Raw genomic sequence first — 18,428 nt, forward strand, 5'->3', positions numbered from 1 at the left:
TACTATAGATAAAAGTGACATTACTGTGACGCTCCCAGATCCCCTCACCTCCCCAGTCACGTCTCTGTATTATTACTATAGATGTGAGTGACGTCACTGTGACGCTCCTAGATCACCTTACCTCCCCAGTCATGTCCTTGTATTATAACTATAGATATGTGACATCATTGCGCCTCTACCAGATCCCCTTACCTCCCCAGTCATGTTCTCATATTATTACAATAGATATAAGTGATGTCACAGTGACAATCCCAGATCCCCTCAACTCCCCAGTCATGTCCCTGTATTATTACTATAGATGTGAGTCACAGTGACCCTCCCAGATCCCCTCACCTCCCCAGTCATGTCCCTGTATTACTAAAAATAAGTGATGTTACAGTTATGCTACTACACTCCCTCACATCCCCATTCATGTCCCTGTATTATTACTATAGATATAAGTGATGTCACTGTGACACTCCCAGATCCCCTCACCCTCCCCAGTCATGTCCCTGTACTATTACTAAAAACAAGTGATGTTACAGTTACGCTACCATATTCCCTCACCTCCCCATTAATGTCCCTGTATTATTACTATAGATATAAGTGATGTCACAGTGATGCTCCCAGATCCCCTCACCTCCCCAGTCATGTCCCTGTATTATTACTATAGATGTGAGTCACAGTGACCCTCCCAGATCCCCTCACCTCCCCAGTCATGTCCCTGTATTATTTCTATAGATATGAGTGACGTCACTATGAAGCTCCAAAATCCCTTCACCTCCCCAGTCATGTCCCTGTATTATGACTATAGATATTAGTGACGTCACTGTAATGCTCTCGGATCCCCTCACCTTCTTAGTCATGTCCCTGTATTACTACTATAGATAAAAGTAATGTCACTGTATAGCTCCCAGATCCCCTCACCTCCCCAGTCATGTTTCTGAATTATTACTATAGATAAAAGGGACATTACTGTGACACTCTTAGATCCCCTCACCCCACCCAGTCACATCTCTGTATTATTGCTACAGATATAAGTGAGGTCATTGTGACGCTCCCAGATCTCCTCACCTCCCGTCATGTCCTTATATTATTACTATAGATATATGACTTCACAGTGACGCTTCCAGATCCCCTCACCTCCCCAGTCGTCTCTGTATTATTACAATAGATATAAGTGACATCACTGTGCCACTCCAAGATCACCTTACCTCCCCAGTCATGTCCTTGTATTATTACTATAGATATGTGACATCATTGCCCCTCTCCAAGATCCTCTCACCTCCCCAGTCATGTCCCTGTATTATTACTATAGATATGTGACTTCACAGTGACGCTCCTAGATCCCCTCACCTCCCCAGTCATGGTCTCGTATTATTACAATAGCTATAAGTGATGTCACAGTGACAATCCCAGATCCCCTCAACTCCCCAGTCATGTCCCTGTATTATTACTATAGATGTGAGTCACTGTGACACTCCCAGATCCCCTCACCTCCCCAGTCATGTCCCTGTATTATTACTATAGATATAAGTGATGTAACTGTGACACTCCCAGATCCCCTCACCCTCCCCAGTCATGTCCCTGTATTATTACTAAAAATAAGTGATGTTACAGTTAACACTACCATATTCCCTCACCTCCCCATTATTGTCCCTGTATTATTACTATAGATAAAAGTTAGGTCACTGTGACGCTCCCAGATTCCCTCACCTCCCAAGTCACGTCCCTCTATTATGATTACAGATATTAGTGATGTCACTGTGACGCTCCCATATCCCACCTCCCCAGTCATGTCCCAGTATTATTACTATAGATAAGTGATGTCACTGTAGTGCTCCCAGAACCCCTCACCTCCCCAGTCATGTCCCTGTATTAGTACGATAGATGTGATGTCACAGTGACGCTCCCAGATCGCCTCACCTTCCCAGTCATGTCCCTGTGTTATTACTTTAGATATAAGTGATGTCACTGTGACAGTCACAGACACCCTCAACTCCCCAATCATGTGCCTGATTACTATAGATAAAAGTGACATCACTGTGATTCTCCCAGATCCCCTCACCTCCCTAGTCACGTCCCTGAATTATTACTATAAATATGCTATGTCAAAGTGACGCTCCCAGATCCCCTCACCTCCCCAGTAATGTCACTGTATTATTACTATAGATATAAGTTACATCACAGTGACGCTTTCACATCCCCTCACCTCCCCAGTCATGTCCCTGTATCATCACTATAGACATATGTGACATCACAGGGACGCTTCCATATCCCCTCACCTCGCCAGTCATGTTTCTGTATTATTACTATTTATTATTTATTAACAGTTTCTTATATAGCGCAGCAAATTCCGTTGCGCTTTACAATTTGAAATAACAATAACAAACTGGGTGATAACAGTCATAGAGGTAGGAAGGCCCTGCTCGCAAGCTTACAATCTATATATAAGTTGTTACTATGACGCTCCCAGATTCCATCACCTCCCCAGTCAGGTCGCTGTATTATTACTATAGATATGTGATGTTACTGTGACACTCCCAGATCCCCTTACCTCCCCAGTTAGGTCCCTGTGTATTTCTATAGCTATATGTGACATCATTGTGACATTCCCAGATTCCCTCACCTCCCCATTCATGTCCCTGTATTATTACTACAGATATAAGTGATGTCAGTGTGACACTCCCAGATCCACTCACCTCCCCAGTCATGTCCCTGTATTATTATTATTATTATTATTATAATTATTATTATTTTCTATTACGTCCTTGAGGATGTTGGGGACACCAAAAGAACCATGGGATATAGACGGATCCGCAGGAAATATGGGCACTTTAAGACTTTCAAAGGGGCGTGACCTGGCTCCTCCCTCTATATCCCTTCCCAGACTCAGTTTAGAAAATGTGCCCTCCCAGAGTTTCTCTGAAAAGACTTAATGTTAGGTTTTTATTTTGGGGAGGTCTGCTGGCTACAGACTCCCTGCTTCGAGGGAAAGGGGCGAGAGCAGTCTAGACCCACTTCTAATGAGTTTCAGGGCTCTGCTGCTGCTGACAGGATGCCTTCAGCTCCTGAGGGGAGATGAACGCCAGGCTCTCTTGGATGCACGCTCCCACAGCTTGCCGTCCCCCCTCTTCAAGCCAGAAGACCGGTGAGTATGTGAGGAAAAGACATCTTCTCTTCAACAAAGACGGCATATAGAGGTACCGCGCAGCATGATTTGCTCAGTGCGCGCCAGGCTCCTGGACTGTACACACCGCTGGGTGCAGGGCGCTGGGGGGCGCCCTGGGGAGGTAAAAAAATAAGATTTTAAACCTACCGGTAAATCTTTTTCTTGTAGTCTGTAGGGGATGCTGGGGACTCCGTAAGGACCATGGGGATAGACGGGCTCCGCAGGAGACATGGGCACTTTAAGAAAGACTTTAGGTTAGAGAAACTGTGCCATGGGGAGACAGACAGTACGAGGAAAGGATTTTTAATCCAAGGGCAAGATTCATACCAGCCACACCAATCACACCATATAACTTGTGTATATACTAACCAGTTAACAGTATGAAAACAACGTAGCATCAGTCCGAGACCGATTAAACTATAACATAACCCTTTAGTAAGCAAAACCATATACAAGTCTTGCAGAAGTAGTCCACACTTGGGACAGGCGCCCAGCATCCTCTATGGACTACGAGAAAAAGATTTACCGGTAGGTTTAAAATCTTATTATCTCTTACGTCCTAGAGGATGCTGGGACTCCGTAAGGACCATGGGGATTATACCAAAGCTCCCAAACGGGCGGGAGAGTGCGGGTGACTCTGCAGCACAGAATGAGCAAACAGGAGGTCCTCCTCAGCCAGGGTATTAAACTTATAGAATTTTGCAAAGGTGTTTGAACCCGACCAAGTAGCAGCTCGGCACAGCTGTAATGCCGAGACCCCTCGGGCAGCCGCCCAAGAAGGGCCCACCTTCTTCGTGGAATGGGCCTTGACCGATTTTGGTAACGGCAATCCAGCCGTAGAATGAGTCTGCTGAATCGTGTTACAGATCCAGCGAGCAATAGTCTGCTTTGAAGCAGGAGCGCCACCCTTGTTGGCAGCATACAGGACAAACAGTGCTTCTGTTTTTCTGACTCTAGCCGTTCTGGCCACATCAAGGGACTCGGAATCCTCCAAGTCATGTGTAGCCACAGGCACCACAATAAGTTGGTTCATATGAAAAGATAGGTAAAAATTGAGGACGGGTCCGCAATTCCGCTCTATCCATATGGAAAACCAGATAGGGGCTTTTATGAGACAAAGCCACCAATTCTGACACTCGCCTAGCCAAAGCCAAGGCTAACAACATGACCACTTTCTAAGTGAGATATTTTAACTCCACCGTTTGAACTGGTTGACAAAAGTCTGTACTTCTGGGAGAGATGCGAATTCTTTCTGAAAGAAAATGGATAAGGCCGAAATCTGAACCTTAATGGAGCCTACTTTTAGGCCCAAATTCACTCCAGTTTGTAAGAAGTGAAGGAAACGGCCCAGATAGAATTCTTCCGTAGGAGCATTCCCAGCCTCACACCAAGAAACATACTTTCGCCATATACGGTGATAATGTTTAGCTGTCACGTCCTTACTAGCTTTTATCAGAGTAGGAATGACCTCATCCGGAATACCTTTTTCCGCTAGGATCCGGCGTTCAACCGCCATGCCGTCAAACGCAGCCGCGGTAAGTCTTGGAACAGACAGGGCCCCTTAGAGGAAGAGGCCACGGATCTTCTGTGAGTATCTTCTGCAGATCAGGATACCAGGCCCTTCGCGGCAAATCTGGTACAATGAGAATTGTCTGCACTCCCCTTTTTTCCTTATTATTCTCAACCCTTGGGTAAGAGAGGAAGAGAAGGAAACACATAGACCGACTGGAACACCCACGGTGTCACTAGGGCATCTACAGCTACTGCCTGAGGGTCTTTTGATCTGGCGCAATACCTCTGTAGCTTTTTGTTGAGGTGGGATGTCATCATGTCTATCTGGGGCAGTCCCCCCCTGACCTGCAATCTGTACGAAGACTTCCTGATGAAGTTCCCACTCTCCTGGATGCAGGTCGTTTCTGCTGAGGAAGTCTGCTTCCCAGTTGTCCACTCTCGGAAAGAACACTGCCGACAGTGCGCTTACATGATTTTCCGCACAGATCCTGGTGGCTTCCGCCATTGCCACTCTGCTCCTTGTGCCGCCTTGGCGGTTTACATGAGCTACTGCAATTATGTTATCTGACTGGATCAGAACTGGTTGGTCGCGAAGTAAGGTCTTCGTTTGATGTAGGGCGTTGTATATGGCCCTCAGTTCCAGGATATTGATGTGAAGACAAGTCTCTTGACTTGACCAAAGACCTTGGAAGTTTCTTCCCTGTGTGACTGTTCCCCAACCTCGGAGGCTCGCGTCCGTGGTCACCAGGATCCAGTCCTGAATGCCGAACCTGCGGCCTTCTAGAAGGTGAGCACTCTGTTGCCTCCACAGGAGAGATACCCTGGCTCTGAGGGACAGAGTGATCAACTGATACATTTTTAGATGTGACCCGGACCACTTGTCCAGTAGGTCCCATTGGAAAGTCCATATTGCATACTATTTGCCAAATGTGGCTGTAACTTTGCATCATCTTAGTCGACACTGGAGTCAGAATCCGTGTCGGCGTCAGTGTCTACTATTTTGGATAGTGGGCGCTTTTGAGCCCCCGGGGGTCCCTGTGACATAGGGGAAAGGCAGGGTTTGACGCCTGTACATTCCCAAGACTCCGTGCAATAAATTTACATTAGCACTAAAACATTCCACATATCCAACCAGTCAGGTGTCGGCGTTGCCGACGGAGACACCACAGTCATTTACTCCACCTCCTCCCTATAAGAGCCTTCTACCTCAGACATGCCGACACACGCGTACCGACACACCACACATTCAGGGAATCCTTTTATCTGAAGACAGTTCCCCCACAAGGCCCTTTGGAGAGACAGAGAGAGAGAGTATGCCAGCACACACCCAGCGCTAATGACCCAGGGAAAAACACACAATATGTTTACCAAGATAGCGCTCTAACTTTATTTTTGCGCCAAATTATGTGCCCCCCCCCCTTCTTTAAAACCCTCTTTCACTGTGGATAAGCAGGGGAGAGTCCGGGGAGCTTCCTCTCAGCGCTGTGCTGTGGAGAAAATGGCGCTGGTGAGTGCTGAGGAAGAAGCCCCGCCCCCTCAGCGGCGGGCTTCTGTCCCGCTAAAATATATAAAAAACTGGCGGGGGCTCTTTATATATACAGTGCCTAGCTGTATATGTCTACTTTTGCCAGAAAATGAGGTTATATTGCTGCCCAGAGCGCCACCCCCTGCTCCCTGCACCCTTACAGTGACTGCCGTGTGTGAGGTGTGTGGGAGCAATGGCGCACAGCTTTACTGCTGTGCATTACCTCAGTGAAGATCTGAAGTCTTCTGCCGCCTCTGAAGTCTTCTTCTCATGCTCACCCGGCTTCTATCTTCCGACTCTGTGAGGAGGACGGCGGCGCGGCTCCGGGACGAACTCCAGGGTGAGACCTGTGTTCCGACTCCCTCTGGAGCTAATGGTGTCCAGTAGCCTAAGAAACAAGACCTTGAAACTCACAGAAGTAGGTCTGCTTCTCTCCCCTCAGTCCCTCGATGCAGGGAGTCTGTTGCCAGCAGACTCCCTGAAAATAAAAAACCTAATAAATATACTTTCATATACTTTCTGACAGGAAGCTCAGGAGAGCTCCCCTGTAATGCACCCAGTCTCCTCTGGGCACAGTATCAAACTGGGGTCTGGAGGAGGGGCATAGAGGGAGGAGCCAGTGCACACCCATACCTAAAGTCTTTCTTAAAGTGCCCATGGCTTCTGCGGAGCTCGTCTATCCCCATGGTCCTTACGGAGTCCCCAGCATCCTCTAGAATGTAAGAGAAATACCTCATAAATAAGGCTGGCAAATCTGTACAGTGCCCTGGCACTGCCCGCAAAACCCCCGCCAGGATAAACATGTAAAAATAAGCGGGAAGAAGCGCTCCATGTTGGGGGCGGGGCTTCTTCCTCCAGGCTCACTCAGCGCCATTTCCTCCTCCAAGCAGCAGCGCTGGTCCTTCCTCACAGCAGACAAGTACCAGGGGCTATAAAAATGAGGGGAGCAGATTATTTCTATACAGATATATAGCGCTGCAGCTCTGTGACACTTGAGGGTGTTTTCAGACATGCACTTTGGCGCTGGGGTGTGAGCTGGCTCCTTTCCTTTTGTTCCCTCACAGGCTTTTCTTTGGGTGCTGTTAGGGAGACAACATGTCTGAGGCCGAATTTTCCTCTCAGGGGGATAATTTATTGGAGACACCAAATGTTTTAGGGGTCCTTTCGGGACCGCCGACAGCTGATTGGTTAAATGCTTTAAATGCTAATGTTACACTGTTAAATTAAAAGTTTACTGAATCTGACTCTCAACTGCAGATTTGGAAGAGATCAGTAGATGACGCTTTATTACAAGGGTCACTGAAACGTAGTGTTGATCAATTAGATGACACAGATACCGACACGGACTCTGATACCGGTGCCGATTATGCCGATTCTAGATTAGATCCTAAATTGGCTAAGAGTATTCAATATATGATTGTGGCTGTCAAAGACATGTTACGTATTGACGAGGACCCCTTTACACCAGAAACGAGGGTCCTTATTTACAAAGAAAAGAGACACTCGGTTTCTTTTCCTCCTTGTTTTGAACTAAATGACCTTTTTTATGGCATTTGGAATACACCAGATAAGAAATTTCTCATTCCTAACAGGACCACGGTGGCGTACCCCTTTCCCGCAGTGGATAGGGATAAGTGGGAAACACCACCCACAGTAGACAAAGCCCTAGCACGCTTGTCAAAACAGGTAGCGCTCCCTGCAGCTCAGTCGACGACTCTTAAGGAGCCGGCTGATCGTAAGCAGGAGGCTACTTTAAAAGCTATATTTACTACCACGGGGACGCAGCTTAGACCGCTTATTGCGTCAGCGTGGGTTAGTAGCGCCATTGAAAAATGGGCTGAAAGTTTATCTGCTGATTTGGATACTCTGGATAGAGATAGCATCCTAGTGACGCTTGGTTATATCAGGGACGCGGCTGCGTACTTGAAAGAGGCTGCAAGAGATGCTGCCTCCTGGGGCTAAGGCTAATGCTATGTCTATTGCGGCTAGGCGTGCGCTATGGACTAATCAATGGAATGCTAACGCGGATTCCAAGACAAACATGGAGTCCCTTCCCTTTAAGGGTGGGGAACTGTTTGGTGATGGCCTTACTGATTTAGTATCAGCGGCCACTGCAGGTAAGTCTACTTATTTACCTAATGCTCCTGCGCAACAGAAGAAACCACACTATCAAATGCAGTGCTTTCGGCCCAACAAATATAGAAAAGGCCGAGGTAACTTCTTCCTCGCAACCAGAGGTAGAGGAAGGGGCAAGAGAACTCCCGCTTCCTCGAGTTCACAGAAGTCCTCCTCGGCTTTCGCCAAATCCACAGCATGACGCCGGGTCTCCCCGACAGGAGACTGCACCGGTGGGGACACGTCTAAGGCTTTTCAGTCAGGTTTGGGTTCGCTCGGACCTGGACCTTTGGGTGTTACAAATTGTGACCCAAGGGTACAAACTGGAATTTCAAGACGTGACGTCACCCCCCCCCCCCCCCCCCCCCGTCGTTTTTTCAAATCACCCTTACCAGTTTCGCTTCCAGACAGAGCTCTAGTCTGTGGAGCAATACAAAAATTATGTCAAAATCAGGTTGTGATCCCGGTCCCCCGGGAGCAAAAAGGGGAAGGGTTTTATTCAAGCCTATTTGGAGTGCCAAAGCCGTATGGCTCGGTACGACCAATCCTCAACCTAAAATCTCTATATTTTTTCCTGAAGAAATTCAAATTCAAGATGGAATCTCTCTGAGCGGTGTTCTCCAGCCTGGAGGAGGGGGAATTCATGGTGTCTTTGGACATAAAGGATGCCTACCTTCATGTTCCCATGTATCCCCCTCATCAGAGTTATCTCAGGTGTGCAATCCAGGATACTTACTACCAATTTCAAACGTTGCCATTTGGCCTGTCCACGGCTCCGAGGATTTTCACAAAAGTCATGGTTGAAATGATGGTTCTCCTCAGAAAAAGATTACAATTATCCCGTACTTGGACGATCTCCTGATAAAGGCGAGAGCCAAGGAAAAACTGGTACAGGACATTACACTGTCTCTGTCGCTTCTACAACAGCACGGCTGGCTCTTGAACCTGCCGAAATCACAATTAGTTCCAACAACTCGGTTGTCATTTTTGGATATGTTTCTGGACACGGTCCAGCTGAGAGTGTTCCTCCCTACGGAGAAAGCACTGGAAATTCAGAGTTTGGTAAAACTCATTCTGAAACCACCAACAGTCTCTGGTGGTGGCATACGAGGCCCTCCAATTTGGGAGGTTCCATGCCAGAGTATTTCAGTGGGACCTGTTAGACAAATCGTCTGGATCCCACCTCCATATGCACCGGAGGAGAGTTCTATCCCCCAACACCAGGATCTCACTCCTGTGGTGGCTCCACAGCTCTCACCTCTTAGAAGGACGCAGATTTGGGATCCAAGACTGGATCCTACTGACCACGGATGCAAGTCTCCGAGGTTGGAGAGAAGTCACACAAGGGGTGACCTTCCAAGGAAGATGGTCAAGTCAGGAAACTCTTCTTCACATAAACGTGCTGGAGTTGAGGGCCATTTACAATGGCCTTCTACAAGCGAAGCATCTTCTTCGAAACTGGCAGAATTGAGAACTCAGCAACAATTTCTGCCAAAGGTGGTTTCCTCTTTTCATATTAACCAACTGGCACTTTGGCTGAGGAAAAGTCTCTGGATGTCGTAAGAGCTTTGAAAATTTACGTTGCCAGAACAGCTCCAGTTAGAAAAACAGAGTCTCTGTCTGTGCGATATGCTCCCAATAAACTTGGGTATCCTGCTTCCAAGCAGACTATTGCCCGCTGGATATGTCACACGATTCAGCAGGCTCATTCCAAGGCAAGTTTGGCGTTACCTAAATCGGTAAAAGCCCATTCCACTAGAAAGGTGGGCTCGTCCTGGGCGGCTGCCCGGGGTGTCTCGACATTACAACTTTGCAGAGCAGCTACTTGGTCGGGGTTAAACATGTTTGCTAAGTTTTACAAGTTTGATACCTTGGCCGATGAAGTCCTAAAGTTTGGTCAATCTGTGCTGCAGAGTTGTCCGCACTCTCCCGCCCGTTATAGAGCTTTGGTATGATCCCATGGTTCTTTTGGTGTCCCCAACATCTCAAAGGACGTAATAAAAAATGGGATTTTAATACCTACCGGTAAATCCTTTTCTATAAGTCTATAGAGGATGTTGGGCGCCCGTCCCAGTGCATACTGTATCTGCAGTTTAGTTCTGGTTACACACATACTGTGTTATGGTTTCTTCAGCTTGTTGTTGAATTTTGTTCATGTCCGTTGAAATGTGTTCAGTTGAATGCCATGTTATTCGGCATGTTTATGGCGTGAGCTGGTATGATGCTCATCTTGTTTGTTAAGTCCTTTCCTCAAAATGTCCATTTCACCGTGCACAGTTCCAAACTGAGTCTGGGGAGGGATATAGAGGGAGGACCCAGGTCACGCCCCTTTAAAAGTCTTAAAGTGCCCATGTCTCCTGCGGATCCGTCTATATCCCACGTTTCTTTTGGTGTCCCCAACATCCTCTATGGACTTATAGAAAAGGATTTACCGGTAGGTATTAAAATCCTGTTATTATAGATATAAGTGAAGTCACTGTGATGCTCCCAGATCCCCTCACCTCCCCAGTCATGTCCATGTATTATTACTATAGCTATAAGTGATGTCACTGTGACACTCCCAGATACCCTCACCTCCCCAGTCATGTCCCTGAATTATTATTATAGATAAAAGTGACATCACTGTGACGCTCCCAGATCCCCACACCTCCCCAGTCATGTCCCTGAATTATTACTATAGATATATGTGACATCACAGTGACGCTTCCAATTCCACTCACCTCCCCAGTCATGTCCCCTTATTATTATAGATATAAGTTAGGTTACTGTGACGCTCCCAGATTCCATCACTTCCCCAGTCACATCCCTGTATTATTACTATAGATATAAGTTAGATCACTGTGACGCTCCCAGATTCCCTCACCTCCCATGTCATGTCCCTCTATTATGACTATAGATATTAGTGATGTCACTGTGACGCTCCCAGATCCCCTCACCTCCCCAGTCATGTCCCTGTATTATTACTAGAGATATATGTGATGTCACTGTGACACTTCCAGATCCCCTAACCTCCCCAGTCATGTCCCTGTATTATTGCTATAGATATAAGTGATGTCACTGTGATGCTCCCAGATTCCCTCACCTCCCCAGTAATATACCTGTATTATTACTATAGATATAAGTGATGTCACAGTGAGGCTGCCAAATCCCCTCACCTCCCAAGTTAGGTCCCTGTATTATTATTATAGATATAAGTGATGTTACTGTGACACTCCCAGATCCCTTCACCTCCCCATTCATGTCCCTGTATTGGTACGATAGATATGTGATGTCACTGTGACGCTCCCAGATCACCTCACCTCCCCAGTCATGTCCCTGCATTATTACTATAGATATAAGTGATGTCTCTGTGATGCTCCCAGATCCCCTCTCCTCCCCAGTCATGTCCCTGTATTATTACTATATATAAGTGACGTCACTGTGCCTCTCCTAGATCCCCTCACCTCCCCAGTCATGTCCTTGTATTGCTATAGATATTAGTGATGTCACTGTGACACTCCCAGATCCCCTCACCTCTTCAGTCGTATACGTATTATTAATATAGAAATAACAGTGATGCTCCCAGATCCTCTCACCTACCCAGTCATGTCCCGGTATTATTACTAGAAATATAAGGTCACAGTGATGCTCCCAGATCCTCTCACCTCCCTGGTCATGTCCCTGTATTATAACTATAGATATAAGTGATGTCCCTGTGACACTCCCAGATACCCTCACCTCTCCAGTCATGTCCCTGTATTATTACTATAGATATAAGTGATGTCACTGTGACACTCCCAGATCCTCTCACCTCCCCAGTAATGTCCCTGTATTATTAATATAGATATAAGTGATGTCACTGTGACACTCCCAGATCCTCTCACCTCCCCAGTCATGTCCCTGTATTATTACTATAGATATAAGTAATGTCACTGTGACACTCCCAGATCCTCTCACCTCCCCAGTCATGTCCCTGCATTATTACTATAGATATGAGTTCACTGTGACGCTTCCAGATCCCCTCACCTCCCCAGTCATGTCCCTGTATTATTACTATAGATATAAGTAGTCACAGTGATGCTCCCAGTTCCCCTCACCTCCCCAGTCATGTCCCTGTATTATTACTATAGATATAAGGTCACTGTGACGCTCCCAGATCCACTCACCTCCCCAGTCAGCAGGTAGATGATCTCCAGGGTGATATTTATTATCCTCTCAGTCCTGTGACTCCTGTCCTTGTCCATCCTCGGTGAATCAGAGAGAATACAGAACGTGTGATGTGTAATAAAGACTCCGTTCCTCACAGTTGGAGTTCCTTGGAATAAACATAATACATAAAACATATTGCACATGTAACATAGTAAATGTGGAATAGAGCGGCCATTAAGTCTCCTATTCCCTTATAGCTATAGAGTCCTGGTCAGTGTCTCCGAGGTTCCTGTGACCCAGCCCCATAAGGCTGTACTGTATAGTGGGCCTGATCTAGATTGTAGCACTATTGTGGGTGCAGTCACAATGAGCTGATGTTCAGTACATTGTGAAGGGATAGGGTCTCCTGGAAAAGCGGCAGAAGCCAGGCAGGGGAAAGGTTGCAGAAGAAAGGCAGTGGAAAGGCGGCAGGAGACAGGCAAGGGAATGGCGGCCGGAGACAGGCAAGGGAATGGCGGCAGGAGACAGGCAAGGGAATGGCGGCAGGAGACAGGCAAGGGGTGGAAGGAATACATTGGGGATAAACCCCTGGTGTCCCCCAGCACACCGAGCTGTACCTGTACCAAGACATGAAATACTATATATATATATATACATATAATCGAAATCCAGAGGTCTTAGTTACATACAGTTTGCAAACGTATGATAAGCCACCAGGCCCCGACATGGCTCCTCTGATGCTGGTGGTCCCTATCTCTAGGTCTGGGCCCGGGGTGCAGAACCCCACAAACCGGCAAAGGCCAGCTACCCCAGGGCAGCACAACGCGAGAAGGTAAAGTGTTAGTATGTGTTAATAAAAGGAAAACAAAATCTATATACAAAAATTAATATACTAGTGAGAGTGTAATTAAAAGACCAGAAGGATTAATAAATGTGTTACGGGGGTGCTAAATAAGATCTCGCAGTGTGCTACCCCAGAGCAGCCCAGCCCCACCAATCCAGGGGGAACCGCACCCCACACCCAAACTGTATGTAACTAAGACCTCTGGATTTCTATTATATATATATATAGTCTTTCATGTCTTGGTACAGGTACAGCTCGGTGTGCTGGGGGACACCAGGGGTTTATCCCCAATGTATTTCTAGCCAGACTACCCCCTCCCTTTCATGCACCTGAATTGTACTTCCTAATTGATTTGAGCAACTTAGATTTTGTTCTGTTAGTATAAGGGGTGGCAGGAGACAGACAGGGAAAGGCGGCAGGAGACAGGCAGGGGAAAGGCGTCAGGAGACAGGCAGGGAAAAGGCGGCCGGAGACAGGCAGGGGAAAGGCGGCAGGAGCTAGGCAGGGGGAAGGCAGTAGGAGACAGGCAGGGGAAAGCGGCAGGAGACAGGCAGGGGAAAGGCGGCAGGAGCCAGGCAGGGGGAAGGCGGCTGGAGACAGGCAGGGGGGCGGCAGGGTGGGGGTGGCAGTAAACTGGCATGAGGCTGTAGGGTAGGTGGTGGCAGGAGACATGCAGGGGAAAGGCGACAGGAGACAGAGAGGAGAAAGGCTGCAGGAGACAGAGAGGGGAAAGGCTGCAGGAGACAGGCAGGGGAAAGGTGGTAGGAGACAGGCAGGTGAAAGGCGGCAGGAGACAGGCAGGGGAAAGGCGACCGGAGACAGGCAGGGGAAAGGCGACCGGAGACAGGCAGGGGAAAGGCGGCTGGTGACAGGCAGGGGAAAGGCGGCTGGTGACAGGCAGGGGAAAGGAGGCAAGAGACAGGCAGGGGAAAGGAGGCAAGAGACAGGCAGGGGAAAGGAGGCAGGAGACAGGCAGGGGAAAGGCGGCAGGAGACAGGCAGGGGAAAGGAGGCAGGAGACAGGCAGGGGAAAGGAGGCAGGAGACAGGCAAGGGAAAGGAGGCAGGAGACAGGCAAGGGAAAGGAGGCAGGAGACAGGCAAGGGAAAGGAGGCAGGATACAGACAGGGGAAAAGAGGCAGGAGACAGGCAGGGGAAAGGCGGCAGGAGACAGACAGGGGAAAGGCGGCAGGAGACAGACAGGGGAAAGGCGGCAGGAGACAAAGCAGGGGAAAGGCGGCAGGAGACAGACAGGGGAAAGGCGGCAGAAGACAAAGCAGGGGAAAGGCGGCAGGAGACAGGCAGGGGAAAGGCGGCAGGAGACAGCCAGGGGAAAGGCGGCTGGAGACAGGCAGGGGAAAGGCGGCTGGAGACAGGTAGGGGAAAGGCAGCAGGAGACAGGCAGGGGAAAGGCAGCAGGAGACAGGCAGGGGAAAGGAGGCAGGAGACAGGCAAGGGAAAGGAGGCAGGAGACAGGCAAGGGAAAGGAGGCAGGAGACAGACAGGGGAAAAGAGGCAGGAGACAGGCAGGGGAAAGGCGGCAGGAGACAGACAGGGGAAAGGCGGCAGGAGACAGACAGGGGAAAGGCGGCAGGAGACAAAGCAGGGGAAAGGCCGCAGGAGACAGACAGGGGAAAGGCGGCAGGAGACAAAGCAGGGGAAAGGCGGCAGGAGACAGGCAGGGGAAAGGCGGCAGGAGACAGGCAGGGGAAAGGCGGCTGGAGACAGGCAGGGGAAAGGCAGCAGGACACAGGTAGGGGAAAGGCAGCAGGAGACAGGCAGGGGAAAGGTGGCAGGAGACAGACAGGGGAAAGGTGGCAGGAGACAGACAGGGGAAAGGCGGCAAAAGACAGGCAGGGGTAAGGCAGCCAGAGACAGACAGGGAAAGGCGACAAGAGACAGGCAGGGGAAAGGCGGTAGGAGACAGGCAGGGGAAAGGCAGCCGGAGACAGGCAGTGGAAAGGCAGCCGGAGACAGACAGGGGAAAGGCGGCAGGAGACAGGCAGGGGAAAGGCGGCAGGAGACAGGCAGGGGAAAGGAGTCAGGAGACAGGCAGGGGAAAGGAGGCAGGAGACAGGCAAGGGAAAGGAGGCAGGAGACAGGCAAGGAAAAGGAGGCAGGAGACAGGCAAGGGAAAGGAGGCAGGATACAGACAGGGGAAAAGAGGCAGGAGACAGGCAGGGGAAAGGCGGCAGGAGACAGACAGGGGAAAGGCGGCAGGAGACAGACAGGGGAAAGGCGGCAGGAGACAAAGCAGGGGAAAGGCGGCAGGAGACAGGCAGGGGAAAGGCGGCAGGAGACAGGCAGGGGAAAGGCGGCAGGAGACAGGCAGGGGAAAGGCGGCAGGAGACAGGCAGGGGAAAGGCGGCAGGAGACAGACAGGGGAAAGGCGGCAAAAGACAGGCAGGGGTAAGGCGGCCAGAGACAGGCAGCCAGAGACAGACAGGGAAAGGCGACAGGAGACAGGCAGGGGAAAGGCGGTAGGAGACAGGCAGGGGAAAGGCGGTAGGAGACAGGCAGGGGAAAGGCGGTAGGAGACAGGCAGGGGAAGGCAGTAGGAGACAGGCAGGGGAAAGGCAGCCGGAGACAGGCAGTGGAAAGGCAGCCGGAGACAGACAGGGGAAAGGCGGCAGGAGACAGGCAGGGGAAAGGCGGCAGGAGACAGGCAGGGGAAAGGCAGCCAGAGACAGGCAGGGGAAAGGCGGCTGGAGACAGACAGGGGAAAGGCGGCATGAGACAGGCAGGGGAAAGGCGGCAGGAGACAGGCAGGGGAAAAGAGGCAGGAGACAGGCAGGGGAAAAGAGGCAGGAGACAGGCAGGGGAAAGGAGGCCGGAGACAGGCAGGGGAAAGGAGGCAGGAGACAGGCAGGGGAAAGGAGGCAGGAGACAGGCAAGGGAAAGGAGGCAGGAGACAGGCAAGGGAAAGGAGGCAGGAGACAGGCAAGGGAAAGGAGGCAGGAGACAGGCAAGGGAAAGGAGGCAGGATACAGACAGGGGAAAAGAGGCAGGAGACAGGCAGGGGAAAGGCGGCAGGAGACAGACAGGGGAAAGGCGGCAGGAGACAAAGCAGGGGAAAGGCGGCAGGAGACAAAGCAGGGGAAAGGCGGCAGGAGACAGGCAGGGGAAAGGCGGCAGGAGACAGGCAGGGGAAAGGCGGCAGGAGACAGGCAGGGGAGCAGCCGCATGGAGTAACATGAGATGGGGCTCGGACGGGGTCAGCAGCAGCAGCCACGAGCGGGGTACAGTGCCAGCTGCCTGCAGGCTATAACCCGGCCCTCTCATACCAGAGGCTCCTACCATGCTAGACCCGCAGCCCCCTGCCTCCTACCCACACCCTCTGCAGCCTAGGAAGGATGAGCTGCTGGGAGCCCCCTGAGCCGGATGAGCGAGGAAGCCCCCTGGAGGAGTAAGTGCAGCTCTCTCTGTGCCTGCTTCTAGATGCTGCCCTCCCCTACTTGCTGCATGGGTGCAGATGTTGGCAGCACACACAGCATGAAAACACAAGGTTTGTTGGCGCTGGGCAGGTCTGTGATGGAATACACCTTAGGATTAGCAGCCACCTGGAGAGGGGTAGCCGGCCTCCTCATACAGAGACAAATGTGGGGAATACCAGGTAAGCGCTCTATCCAAATGATGCAACCAAGAAAATAAAAACAATATAAACAGTAATATAGACCAAAACATATTCTAATGGGTGTTACGCTGAGGTGTATGATATCTCAGGTATAGATGATAATGAGTATAAATAAATGTATCAGTCTCTTCTGATACTGGCATTATATAATACAACCCGGAGTCTCTACAGCAGATGGCCGTCGTTATACGCGTGGCGCCATCCTAGCGGGCATTTCACATTTTACACCATTATAGTGACGTGACTGCTGGGGGGACGGAAATGAGGGGCTCAGCCTGCAGCTGACACACTGCCAGTGGTGTAGTAATGCTCTGCAGCTGTCACACTGCCAGTGGTGTAGTAATGCTCTGCAGCTGTCACACTGCCAGTGGTGTAGTAATGCTCTGCAGCTGACATCATAATAATAATAATAATAATAACAACAGGACACCACAGGTTGCTCACCCTGTATAATAATAACAGGACACCACAGGCTACTCCTTCTGTATAATAATAACATGAAACCACAGACTGCTACCCATGTATAATAATAATAATAATAATAATAACAGGACACCACAGGCTGCTCCCACTGTATATAAATAATAACAAGACACCACAGGCTGCTCCCCCGTATAATAATAATAACAGGGCACCACAGGCTGCTCCCCCTGTATAATAATAATAACAGGACACCACAGGCTGCTCCCCCTGTATAGTAAGACGCCATTACCTGATCTCCACGGACACTGGGAGGCTGCAGCTGTCGGTGAAAACTCACTTCCTGCATGTGGAACGCACAGTCCGGAAGTAAGGTGGAACGCACAGTCCGGAAGTAAGGTGGAATGCACAGGCCGGAAGTAAAGAGTGATTGGCACAAGCTGATTCCTAGTGACTGGTGCCTCCCCTCCTACACCCCAGCCCTCTGTAATGACTATTAACATATATGTCCTCAGTGCAGGAGGCCGGCGGCCATTTTCTTGTAGACCAGTCCGGCAGCAGCAATAGGATCCCTGGCCGTGTAGTGACGTCAGGAGCGGCGGCCATTTTCCCCTGGTCTGAGCTCCGCCTTCCTTCTATCATTCCCACAAGGCAGCAGGAGCAGAGAGCAGCCATTGCTGTGTCTGGCAGCAGGTAATGATATTATTATTATTATTCTATAGGCTGAGCAGCTCTGGTGTCAGGTTCTGTACTACAGGGGGAGCAGCCTCTGGTGCCTTGTTATAGTGCAGCTGGAGCAGCCTCTGGTGCTGCATTATCCCTGTACAGGTGGCTGACACTCTAGTGTCCTATTACCGTAATACAGAGGTGGTGCAGACCCCGCCGTTACCGTAATACAGGTGGCGCAGACCCCGCCGTTACCGTAATACAGGTGGCGCAGACCCCGCCGTTACCGTAATACAGGTGGAGCAGACCCCGCCGTTACCGTGATACAGGTGGCGCAGACCCCGCCGTTACCGTAATACAGGTGGAGCAGACCCGTCGTTACCGTAATACAGGTGGCGCAGACCCCGCCGTTACCGTAATACAGGTGGCGCAGAC

At 49.9% G+C, this 18,428-nt stretch overlaps 1 protein-coding gene across 1 annotated transcript in view; it reads right to left on the reverse strand.

Moving 5' to 3' along the window:
• Positions 1-17,702, reverse strand: part of LOC134984456 (zinc finger protein ZFP2-like) — a 31,893-nt gene extending 14,191 nt beyond the window's left edge. Inside the window, exons 1-2 of the mRNA XM_063950033.1 lie at positions 17,620-17,702; positions 12,449-12,597 (exon numbers count right to left, since the gene is read on the reverse strand). Coding sequence (XP_063806103.1) covers positions 12,449-12,526 — 78 coding nt within the window. The 5' untranslated portion in view covers positions 12,527-12,597; positions 17,620-17,702. The remainder of the gene's footprint in view (positions 1-12,448; positions 12,598-17,619) is intronic.
• Positions 17,703-18,428: the final 726 nt, after the last annotated feature.

This window comes from Pseudophryne corroboree, assembly GCF_028390025.1.
Source record: "Pseudophryne corroboree isolate aPseCor3 chromosome 3 unlocalized genomic scaffold, aPseCor3.hap2 SUPER_3_unloc_56, whole genome shotgun sequence".
NCBI classification, from domain to species: Eukaryota; Metazoa; Chordata; class Amphibia; order Anura; family Myobatrachidae; genus Pseudophryne; species Pseudophryne corroboree.